Here is a 13183-nt window from a genome sequence, read left to right as displayed (position 1 = left end):
TGAAGTAGGAAATTTCTGGGGGAAAATAAGCTCTCAGGTTATTAAAATTGCATCATTTATTTGTACCTATTTTTGTGTGTGTGGCTTTAAAAGTGTTCACTAATCATCTCTCAGGAAAATAGTTCAAACAAGGAGTCAAAAAACACAAAATCAGAGTTTAAAAGCACGCAGCAGGAGCTTGATATGTGTGTTCTTATTTTTCTTACCCTTGATCTCAGCCATTATCAATAGTTCTCACACTTTAACGTGTATAAAGTAACCAGGGAGCTAGTTTAAAATGCAAATTCTAGAGTGTTATTCCCCAAATTTCAGATTTATTGGGCTTATCTACAAGCCACAATTTGAAAACATGGTTTTAGATACTCAAATTTAAAATTTAAATCCAAGATGAATGCAGAGATTTATAGTCATATTTACTGCTATTACTTACAATGTGGCAAAGTTGGCTACCTAAACAGTAAACTTATAGGATCCAAGTGCTTCACTTTCAGGAAAATCGGGATATGAGGCAACCACCAGGTTAAAGAGTGGAGAGTGAGAGCTATGAATTAAAGTGAGAGAGAAACAAAGGGGGACTGGGGAGAGAGAGAGAGAGAAGGGGTAAGGCCACTTTACATCTACCAGGCTCTAAAAGGCTTAGACAGGTAGAAAGCATTGTATACTTATTACTGCAGAGAAATTGCTTTACCAACTCTTTTGTTTAGTTTACATTTGTTTTTCCCAATTTTGTTTTATTTTTATTTTATTTTATTGGTACTGGTATTGAACCCAGAAACATTCTGCCACTGAGCTACATCCCCAGTCTTTTTAAAATTTTATTTTAAGACAGGGTTGGGCTAAGTTGCTAAGGCTGGCCTCAAACTTGCAATCCTCTTGCCTCAGTCTCCCAAGTCACTAGAATTACAGATGCTTGCTACCATACCTGACTGGTGTTTTTCCAATTTTAGCGTTAATACATGTTCCATGCAATATTATTAAAAATGCAAAGGAAAGCTAGCCATTAGCAAAAATAACTTTAGTTTATAAACATGTGAATGCCATTTTAGTCCATATTTATGTCACTGAAGATATCATTGTGTATATAAAATACAATATAGCATGTTGCCCAACTAGCATTATTTTATTTTCCCATGACAAAAATTTATCTAAGATGGCTTTAAATGGCTAACCAGGATTCCATCGTTCTATATTTAATTAAACATTCATTCATAGCAGCACAATTCACAATAGCCAAACTAGGGATCCAAGTGTCCATCAACAGATGAATGGATAAAGAAAATGTGATCTATATATATATATATATATATATCTCAATCACACAATGGAGTTTCAAAGTTCGGCCTCAAAGAAAAACAAAATTATGTCATTTGCAGCAAAATGGATGGAACTTGAGACCATTATGTTAATGGAAATAAGCCAAGCTCAGAAGGTCAAGGGTTCTGTTTTCTCTCATATATGGAAGAAAAAGGAAAAGAAAGTGAGGGGTGGTGTCTCATGAAAATCAAAGGGAGATCAGTAGAGGAAATGAATCAAGGGATAGGAGGAAGTAAGGGAGGGTAGTGCTAGGGAATGATGTTGGTCAAATTATATTGTTACATTGTGTGCATGTATGAATATGTAACAACAAATCCCATCCTTATGTACAACTACAATGCACAAATTTTTAAAAGTTGAAAAAAATTTTATTCATTATTGAATATTTAGTTCCACTGTGTGGTGATTAATGGACTGTGCCACTACCATTCCCATCAAGACCAAAGCACTTTTTCCTACCTCTGGAAGTTCTGCTGGAAGATACCCTATGTACAACCTTCAGCAGGGGTGCATCAGCTTTGGACCCCTGGAGTGATCATTGTTTTATTACCCGTTTCCCTCTTGACCATATATTTATTTTCCTTATAATCATGCAAGTAATAACAACTAGAAAATATACACAGACAACAAAAATTTTGTGGGATTTTGCTAATATAAAAAGGCCATTAATATAATAATACAAAAAATGGAAAAATAATGGATCAATACTTTTAAGTTACACCTATATATTTTAAGAGAAGAAGAAGAAATTACTCCCATATGTTGGCCTATTATAATACTAAATAACAACATTATAACTTCTAGTTATGAATATACTTCTGTCAATTTGTGACTGACTTCATCAAAATTGTTCTTCTTATATTAATTTTCAGTAGTTTAAATAGCCAGATTTGTCAATCAATATTTCCTCATAGTTGACAAAACAACACTTTTTATTATTATCTTAATTTTGACTAGCTTCTTAGACATGGAGCAACAGATATGTGAATAGTTAAGAAAAGTCTCAAATGTGAGGTTAAATTTTAAAGACTTTTTATAGTAATTTTAAAGAGACTTTGGCCAACTAGATCTTTGAAAACAAACTATATCTAATAGGAATAGAACTAGTGGATTAGAATTCCAGAAAACATGTTATACTTTGCTAAGAAACAGATATTTCTAATACTTGGAAATAGCCGAAAATGTAATGATCTGACTCAGAAAGTCAAGCATTCCTTCCTATTTGCACAGTTGGTGTGACACTATATCAAATGACCTCTGAGGTTCTCTTCTACACTAAGATTTTATTAGTATAAAACCTTTTCTGGTTACAAGCCTTTCATCTGTGACATTTTTCTAGCCTTATAATATAAAATAATGATCTTTCTACATATAACTCATTTTTCTTAGTTCATATTTTCTCCTAGAAATACTATTCTCAGCATAATAATGCTATTTATTATTCCCACTGGTGAATTTTCCATCATTAGTTTCATGTAATTATCATACAAGATACTACTCTAGCAAGGCAGGTCCTGGGAACACTGCCATCAAAGTTTGAAAAGAAAAAAAAAATTTTTTTTTAATGGAAACTACTTGGTGGGAAGAAAAAGACATTTTAGACTATTAAATTTTAAAATATGTGTGAACTTTAAAATATAATTTCTCCAAGTGAAAATTAATTGAATATTTATAAAATAATAAGAGTCTTATGACACTTCTTAAAAAATTGATGTTATAAATCAGAGCTCCCAAAGGATGTTCCAAAGAATACTACTTCTTTACATTTTAAAGGTGCTAATTACCTAAATAAAAAGACCTATTGCCCAATCAATTATTTGGAAATGCTGGGTTAGAGTTAAGAGTTTTAATTACTGAAGGATTTCTCAAGAGACTTTACTATGTTAACATGCACATTAACTGTCTAATGCATTTCTCATACCAATTTATCCATGCAGCTCTCTTCCCCACAGAAGATATCTCAGGGATCCTAAACAAGATATATCACTGTAACAGAGAGAGTAAATGAAACCGGCTTGTGGAATAACCAATGAGAAGGTAGTTCCATGCCTCTTTGGAGGAAAGCGGGAGGACTTGGACCCAGTAATGGAGACATTGGTAGTCTGGGGCAAGGAGTAAAAGACAGAGGGAGCAGGATTCCTTGACACTTGTGAGATGCCTAGAGCCTGTTTTAAGACAAACTGAAGGTCACTTTGTTAAAACTTCAGTGTAACACCTTTCAAATTAAAAATTTATTGGTTCCTGAGCCCAATGAAAAGACATGCTTGCTATAATGTTATGGTGACCTCTTGTGGCTCAAGACCAAAATGACCCTTGGAAAAATTAAATCTGGAACCCAGAGCAAAAACATTTTGGTGATTCAGGGGCCTTTTTCAATGTCCACCCAAACTGTTTTGGGAGATTATCTTTTCAGAAAAATATTAGAGTGACTTCTATCTCATTTATTTCTTTAATGGCTCAATTTTTGCAAAACATATAAATTGCTCTGGTGAGAAGAAAATAACAGAACAAAATAAGATAAAATATAGTGGGAAATGATTATCTTCCTCATTCATTTCTCCTGAAAGCTAGCATATAGAGTTCGGATTAAAATACTTGATTTTTCTCTTATCAGATTAAAAATTCTTGCCACAGAACAGATTTTATAAGAGGAAATGAAATAGGGTCACCGAAGAACAACAAGATGTTATGAAAGAAAAGATGCACTAAAATAGGACCAGGTTTAATTAATATATAAAAGCAAAATATCATATTGTTAAAGTACAAAAGGTACAACCTTAGGGCACATACCACATTACACATCATTGATAGGCAAGATTTAATGGCTGACCAACATCTGAAATTCTTTTAGTCTTTTCTTCAGGAGAAAGAAAATATTAAAACACCCTTAAAATTTCAAATTATTCCAAACTGATAGAGTATGAATGATTCTACTCCTAACCTCAGACATAAAGGATCTTTCTGTATGAAGTGGCCCAGAAAGTCAGTGACTCTGATAAGAGTTCACAAATTTTCCTGTTTGTAAGAAGCAAGCTAAACCAGAAGTGCGCTCAGCCTTAGCAATGCCAGAGCTGTTCTGAATTGCTGTCAAGGGAGCAATCTGGATTTGCCTGCAGTGCTCCTGTAGTGAAGATAGTCACATGCTTTCTGGTTTTTGTCACTGTAATCCACTTTAATCAAGTCAGGATTCCTGAAGAACATACACAGGAGTTAAGTTCACGGGGCTTTACATTTTAATTTTTTTTTCAGCATGTTTTTCTTAAACTGACAAGGGAAGTTTGTTTTGTTTTGATATATTGTTATTAGAAAATCTTAGATAGAGGATGGAAAATTAAGGAAAGGTAACCACACATGCATCTGCCCCTGGAAATCTGCCACCCTGGTGGTGACCTCAGCCTCCAGGGAGTAGCACCCTCCACTACAGGGACTTCACCTTTTTCTGACCATGAATTAAATGAATTAAGAGCTGCAGTGGTCTTCAGGTTTATCCATGTTGTTGCAACATAGATTTTCTTCTTTTTATGGCTGAATGATATTTCACACTCACACAATTCTTTATTCTGATCACCTGTTGATACATACGTGTGTTGGTCCATGTCTTGTGTATTATGAATAATGGTGCAATGAATGTGGAAGTAAGGAAACCTTTTTGTGATACTGATTTCATTTCCTGTGTGTGTGTGTGTGTTCATATACATATATATATACACACAGTGGTGGGAATAGGAAGACAGACACCATTTGATTTCACTTAAGTGGATCTGAAGAGTTGACGTCTTAGAAACAGAATTAAAATGATAGCTGCCAGGGTAAGGTGGGGAATGGGGAGATGTTGGCCAAAAGGAACACACTTTCAGTTTTAAGATGAATCAATTTTAGGACTCTAATGTACAGCATGGTGACTATAGTTTATAAAAATATATACTTGAAATTAGTTGAGAGAGTTGATCTTAAATGTCCTCACCACACACATTTACATTGCTCTTAAAAGGTGATGGATAGGTTAGTTAACTGATTTGTAGTAACATTTCACAATGCATACATATATCAAAACTCAAATTTTGTCAACTATATCTCAGTAGAACTGAGGGAGGCAGGAAGAACTGAAGTGTTCAAACAGAGCTTCTCAGAGAATTAGCTGGTTCTAGATCTAGGTTGTACAGAACAAGCAGGGAACATCCTGTTGTTCTAGATCAAGAAAGCTAACAAAGAGTACTAGAGAGATATCAAAAGAACAGGTCAGCTGGGTGTAGTGGCATATGCCTTTAATCCCACCTACTCCAGAGGCCAAAGCAGGAGGATCATAAAACAGGTCAACCTCACCGGTTAATAAGACCCTGTCTCAGAATTAAAAATAAAAAGGACGGGGATGTAGGTCAGTGACAAAGTACACCTATACTGAAAATAAATACATAAATAAACAAGCAAACATGTAAACTGTTTTTAAATATATAATTTAATATTTGTATTTATAAAAAACATATTAGTTTCTTTGGAGGATGGTAAGGAGCCCATTATATGAAAACTGGTAAATAAATGGAGAAGGTTACACATCTATTCTGCTTTTCCTACACACACTGGTAACAAAGGTAAACGCTAGTTGATGTTGAAATTTTTCTTCTTATAGAAGTACTGCAGCCAATAAAGGAAGGAGGAATAATAAAATATAATGATTTTGTTGTTCCTAATGAAATCATGGATCTAGGTGAGGATCATAAATGGCTGCTTTTACAAAAAAAAAAAAAAAAAAGGTGAGAGACAGGTGTTCCTTGCATCTTGATACAGTATTCAGTACTGCTGTGAGTGTTCTTGAAAAAAAAAAAAAAAAACTCTAACATAAAAGTGACCTAGTCTCCACATCTAAATATCAATATATAAGAATTACAGGGGACAGCCCAACAATTAAATGACACAAGATACAATCAGCTAATTTTAAACTGTGGAAAACTCTATAGAATATATGACCCAGTTTTTCAGAAGGCAGAAGTGGTGGTGGAGGGAGAGGGTACCTAAAAGAAAATGAGGAGTTATATAAACCATTTATAGTATCTCTTCATTCAAACAAACCAACTGCAAATAAATAAATAAACAAATATTATGGGGCAATCAAAAAAAAAGTTGAACATTGACTGGATTTTTATTATATTAAGGGAAATTTTAAATATTTTTATAGAATTGTGATTACAATATAAAAGGATATTTGCCTTTTAGAGATACTGAAATATCTATAGACAAAATAATGTACTAAGGATTTACTTGAAAATAACCGAGACTGGGAGAAAAAAAGCAAATTTATAGATCAAGGATTGACAAATTATGACCTTGAGGTCAAATCTGGCCACCCCATTTTTTTTTTTTTAAAGAGAGAGTGAGAGAGGAGAGAGAGAGAGAGAGAGAGAGAGAGAGAGAGAATTTTTTAATATTTATTTTTTAGTTCTCGGTGGACACAACATCTTTGTTGGTATGTGGTGCTGAGGATCGAACCCGGGCCGCACGCATGCCAGGCAAGCGCGCTACCGCTTGAGCCACATCCCCAGCCCACGCCACCCCATTTTTGTAAATAAAGTTTTATTAGAAAACAATAATAACTATTCATTTATGTGTGGACTAAAGCAGTTTCCCTATTACAATGCAGAGTTGAGTAGTTTTGACAAAACTATATGGTTCACAGTGCCTAAAATATTTACTATTTGATATCATACAGAAAAAACTTGCTTATCCATAAATCAGTTCAATCAAGTTTGGCCATAAGTGATGTAGTATGTCCCCTGAAAAAGCTAATGTGTAAGCAATGCAGCAACATTTAGAAATGAAAATATGGGATTATAAAAAGCTATAACCTCACCAATGGATTAATCCACTTGATGGACTAACAGTTTGAATGGATCACAGGATTGTACGTGTAGGCAGGTGGGCATAGCTAGAAGAGGCCGATCACATGGCCTTGGACTATATCTTGTTCCTGGCTGTCACAAACTGAGCAGCTTTTTTCTGCCACATCCTTCTACCTTAATGTTCTGCCTTATCTCAGATCCAGAGCAACTGAGTCAGATGAACATGGATGAACTGAACCTCTGAAACTGCAAGCCCCAAATAAACTTTTCATCCTCTAAGTTGTTATTTTAGGCATTCTGATCACAGAAACAAAATGCTGCCAACACAGTAAATAATTATTGAAGCTGAATGATGGATACATGAAAGTTCATTATAGAAATGTTTCCTTTTCTATTTATCTAAAATTTTCTGGGCTGGGGATGTGGCTCAAGTGGTAGGGTGCTCGCCTGGCATGCGTGCGGCCCAGGTTCGATCCTCAGCACCACATACAAACAAAGATGTTGTGTCAGCCAAAAACTAAAAAATAAATAAAATAATAAAATTTTCTGTAATAAAAAAATTTTAAATGGTACTGAAAGAGTTAGAAAAGGATTTTGACTTGGCTTTTGATTTTTTTCATAATGGATTGCATTCTGGGTTTGCTCTGAGGGGTCCCTTCAAAACCTTGCTTCTAAGGATACTCTCAGGGACTATCTGAGTGTGGTCAAGGATAACTCCTTGATATTAGCTCAGAGTTCAGCCAGGCCTCAGCCTGCCTTAGCGGCATGGTAGACATCCAGAGGGTGGTGCACAGGCACCAGCCTTGATCTCCTTTGCTCCCTCACTGTGTTTTGAAAAGCTCACCACATCCAGAAAACTCTTATATCCAGAGTAACAGGCACCATACCTCTCCAAGGAACATCTTTATTCCTTAGAAGAATAATCGATCCTCTAAAACTATGAAGCTAATGACTCCTGGGAGCTCTTTAAATTGACAGAAAGTCACAATAAACACCACACAACCTTTAAGAATAGACACACAGCCACAGTTACATACTTAGGTATATTCTGCTACAAAAATCACAAAATACCCCTACCATTCAGATTCAGTTACCAAGTGAAATGTTTCCTAGAGAAACATAAAATTAAAGGTTCTCTAGAAGCAATTTTCAGTCATGTTAGAAGTGTGACTCTGGTTAATAAAGCAAACAGGAATTGAATATTGCTTTCCCACAAGGCCTGCTGCTAAGCACTTGAGAGAGAAATGGACGAAGCTTTATAGAACTCAATTCAGTGTTAAGTGATTAAGATCCTGAAGGTTTGTCAGTAAATGGAGGAAGAGAAGCTGCTGCAGAGGCTTCCTTTGTGAAGTACTTGGAACACATACTCACATGTGCTAAGCATTTTAAAGATTTTATCTCCTTTGATCTTTACAGCTACCTAGGAGGTAAGTGGTATTCCCATTTTACTCACACCATAACACCCACTTTCCTGAATCTCACTGGTAGTTTAAATCCTGAAATGAATTTCTTAATTTTGTGTCTACCCTAAGGACCAATGTATAAAAAAGCTCCAGATCTTGTCAATGTTTGGGTTTCTTCTCATCTCTCATGAGCTTTATCCCATGTTTGACAAGTGCCTCTAGCAGGAATAAGACATTTTTGCTTCTGCCAGATTTGAATAAAAATGTGATAGGAAAGGGAAGCATTTTTCCTGACTCGTCCATCAATTTCATTAAAAGTGGATCACATAGGTGTCTTATTGTTTTAAAGAAACACTGGAACTTTTCTCTACATATAAATGTAAAATGTGACAATGAATACAAAATATAAAAGAACATTTAATCTATTAAACTTATGCTGCATTAAATAATATAGTTATATAAAATTGATATATGTGGTCATTAATAAAAATACTAATAGACTATTGCTAAGTTTCATGTTTAATAATGATGTTATTGTTATGCTTGAATTCGGGACCCCCAAAAGACCACCAGAGACCCAAGATCGATGTAAGCAGCAAAGAGGTGTTTATGGCGAGCTAGCTTGGTCCTCCAAGCACAGACAGCAACTGGTGACGCTGAGAGGCCCCAAGCCCAGGGTTTGCAGCAGTTTTATACATTCTTTGGAGAAGGCAGGGACTTCACATACATCATAGCAAATCATCACACACCGCAGGAAAATCAAATAACAACTCTAAAATATGATTAGCATATTCACTGGCAGGAACAAGTGGGGTAGGGGTGATTGGTTACTACAAAAGGGTTATTCATTTGAACTGATTGCTCATTTGAACTGATTGGTTTAAGCCATGAGGGGTGTTCATGCTGAATTACACGGTTTCCCAACATCATAAACTACTGGGAGGGTCATCTGGCATCCCAAGTATTTCCCTGTCTCATGCTGATAGGTGGCTGCTAGGGGGTTACTATGGGTCTCCACCTAGCCTGACTGAGTCAGGGACACCTGGCGCAGCAAATCTCTCCTGTTATTTGTAGATAAACAACTTAGCAGGGTGGGAATGCGCCTAGGAGTGCTCTGTGGGTCTTTCCAAGGACAAAGGTCTTGTCCCTTCCTTGGACAGGCTTTGCTCTGAGGTAGAGGCTGGTTTTTCAGTTATGGTTGTGGTTTTTTAAAGAATCCTTATCTTTAGAAGACACATTGAATATTTACAGAGAGAAATATGAAGTGTGTCTGGGCTGGGTTGTGACCCATTGGTAATGTGCATGCCTAGTACATGAGAGGCCCTGGGGTTTGATCCCCATTGTCACATAAAAATGAATGAATGGAATAAATGTATTGTGTCCAACTACAACTAAAAAATAAATAATAAAAAAAGAAATATGCAGTGTCTGGTGTATGCATCAAAACAATATAGTACAGTAGAGGATAGAGAAGAAATTAGTAAAAAATTCATCATTTTTGAAGGTGAATGATGGGTATTCATCACACTAGTTTCTCTAATTATGTAAATGACAGATACTTTATATAAGATTTTTATAAGAATAGCTTAGCCAGTGGCGCACAGCTACCATCTACTCAGGAGGCTAAGGCAGAAGGATCACAAGTTCAAGGCCAACCTGGGCAATTTAGCAAGACCCTGTCAAGAAAGAAAGAGAGACATGCTTAAATTGAAAATAAGAGAGCTGATTACTATTAATTTTTCATAAATAAATAAATAAATAAATAAATTTAAAAACATGGAATGGGGAGGGCAGGGTAACCCAGAATTGAACTCAGGGGCACTCAACCACTGAGCCTCATCCCCAGCCCTACTTTTGTATTTTATTTAGAGGCAGGATCTCACTGAGTTGCTTAGGGCCTTGCTAAATTGCTAAGGTTGGCTTTGAACTAACAATCATCCTGTCTCAGCCTCCTCAGCCTCCCAAACCACTAGGATCACAGGCATGCACCACGGCAACTGGCCTAAAAAATATGGAAAATTGAAAAGCTATTTTGCATACACACAACAACATTCCATTGTTTTTTAGTAATGTTGACCTGTAGGACTATTTCTAGGCAAAACTGAAGGTCTATGTCCTTCTTAGATCTGTCTCAAAAAAATATGTGTGCATGTTTATTTTAAATTTTACTGATTGATATAAAAGGATCTTTTATTACCAAATTCACAAATAACAATAAAATAATATTCTTTATTGTAAATTTCATATAGTTGGTTTTCACAACACAATTTTACTGACTTTGTTGGTGCTGTTTAGCTCTTGAATCTGTACCCAACCAATGGCTGCAGTGGACAGATAAGTGTACTTCATGTGTATGTTGGTTATTTTTATATATGTTAAAGGGTAGAATGCAAAGGATATGTGAGAACTTCATTTGTTCCTTATAATGTGAGGGGTGTAGTTCAGTAGTACTTTCCCAGCATATGTGAAGCCCTAGGTTCAATCCCTAGCACTACAAAAACTGCAACAGAAATATCTGCCAGCTGGGAGTGATGGCCAAACATCTATTATCCCAGAGGCTCAAGAGGCTGAGACAGGAAGATCATGAGTTCAAAGCCAGCCTCAGCAAAGGCAGGGTGCTAAGCAACTTAGTGAGACCCTGGCTCTAAATAAAATACAAAATAGTGCTGGGGATGTGGCTAGGTGATCGAGTGCCCCTGAGTTCAATCTCTGGTACCTTCCCCTCCCTGCTCTGTCCCCCCAAAAATGTCTGCCATACATCTACAATAGACAAAATAACCTCAAGTGCACAAATAATAGTAAAACATAATAAAAATTATTAGGAAAAGAGAAGTTTATTTTTATAATTTCATTGCAAGTTTGCATTAATTTGAATTCTTGAGAAATAGCTGATGTGTGACCATTTGCAGAACTATCAAAATAATAAATAAGCTCATATGATTCGACATAAAACATATTCAGGATGTTTGCAATGGTGGAACAGTTAGGGGAAGGAGGGATAATGATGACATATTAAGAGCCAATCCTATTTGGGGGGCACTTTCAAAGTCAGGCACTGTGTAAAGCTAAGTTTGATTCTCTGTGGTTTTCAGCAACTGAAACAGAATTACATTGTTTCTTTTCTACTTCTCCCACACAGTTTGGAAATATGGAGACAAAGTCCAGAGAATTTCTGGCACTTTAACTCCAATTAAGAATGTGAAACACTGTATATGTAAATAGTGTTTGAATTATTTGACAAAATTTTCAATCTAAGTATACTGGGAGAATGAGTACTTCTTTTTGAAGCATTAAACACAACAATTAAGTCCCTGCTTCATTTAACACCTACTGCATTACCACCTGTGCATTTTGAGCTGCCTTCCAGCTTCTGAGAATTGATTCCTTATTTGTGAGTTAAGTAGTAATAGTACCTGTGCAGATACTCATCTCAAAGTAATCATGCAGTTCAGATGGGAAAAAAGAAAATGAAGAGTACTTTATAAACAGTCAAATTTTGCAAAGCAGTGGATTATTTATTACAGAACCAGCGGGCTCTACCCCTAGACTGTAAGAAGCATTCATCCCTTGGCAATTTTAAACATTAGTAACATTTGTTTTACAAACCATGTTGTAGAATTAGCTTCACAAGAGTCTTCAAACAGCCGGCTCATATTTGATTGATCAATCTATGTAGTTTCTTTTTTTATTCTGAAAAAAAGCCTTCTCTTGGTACATATTAATAATTGTCAAAAAATGGAACAAATGCAATTTATAATTGAAAGCTCATATGGTTATGGAAATATTTACAAAACATTCAGGTGTTTGAAGCCTTCCCATTGCAGTCAGGGGCTGGTGCTCTGGGAGGGAAGAGTGGAGCCCCTCCCCCTCCCCCTTAGGTCCTAATTTCCTCCCAGTAGGATCTGCTCCCAGGGTTTACTTGGGTCATATGGCTCACTCACTGTTGCCATAAAAACAGGGCTGAGCATAGAGTGTTGAAAGCCACTGAAACCGGAGGAAACTAGTCACAAACACCCTGACGATCAGCTGAGAGACTGTTTGTGCCACCAGTACTCTTTCCAGACTGGTGCAAGTGTACAGAGGCTGACCAGGCCTCCGTGCTGCTCAGCCTGATCCCCTGCGATCCTTCCCCATGCTTGAGAGCGCGGAGCTGTACTTCAATGTGGACCATGGCTACCTGGAGGGCCTGGTCCGAGGATGCAAAGCCAGCCTCCTGACCCAGCAGGACTATATCAACCTGGTCCAGTGTGAGACCCTGGAAGGTAAGTGTGTTCTTCTTGCCCTTTAAAAAGGAAAAGTGGAAATGAGGTCGCTCTCTGGAAGCAAGGAGAAGAGACCATGATCCCATTGGTCTGTGTCCTAAGGAGGTTCTTGTTTCTGGAGTCCAGATTTGGGGGTGTTTATGAACTTGGAAGAGGAAAAAAAAAATTAGATCTCCAGTAAATCTAAGTGAAATTTAACACTTCCTTTCATCATGAACAATCAAGGTGGTTGGTGTAAGCAGTACCTGTGGCTTTGTCACCAACAAAAATTAAATATTTTCATATCCATTTAACGTTCTTGTAGATACCTTGAAAAATCATGTATGTTTTTTTCTCTTTGGAAGCCAGACTAAGAGTAAGGATTACACTC

At 36.4% G+C, this 13183-nt stretch overlaps 1 protein-coding gene across 1 annotated transcript in view; it reads left to right on the top strand.

Annotated features, from left to right (window-relative positions):
* The first annotated feature begins 12491 nt into the window (after positions 1-12491).
* Positions 12492-13183, top strand: part of Atp6v0d2 (ATPase H+ transporting V0 subunit d2) — a 45897-nt gene continuing 45205 nt past the window's right edge. The window contains exon 1 of the mRNA XM_005328630.4: positions 12492-12813. Coding sequence (XP_005328687.1) covers positions 12684-12813 — 130 coding nt within the window. The 5' untranslated portion in view covers positions 12492-12683. The remainder of the gene's footprint in view (positions 12814-13183) is intronic.

The sequence above is a fragment of the Ictidomys tridecemlineatus genome, chromosome 7 (assembly GCF_052094955.1).
Source record: "Ictidomys tridecemlineatus isolate mIctTri1 chromosome 7, mIctTri1.hap1, whole genome shotgun sequence".
Taxonomy (NCBI): Eukaryota; Metazoa; Chordata; class Mammalia; order Rodentia; family Sciuridae; genus Ictidomys; species Ictidomys tridecemlineatus.
Note: the sequence above shows the minus strand (reverse complement) of the source record. Positions and strands in the feature narration are given on the sequence as shown.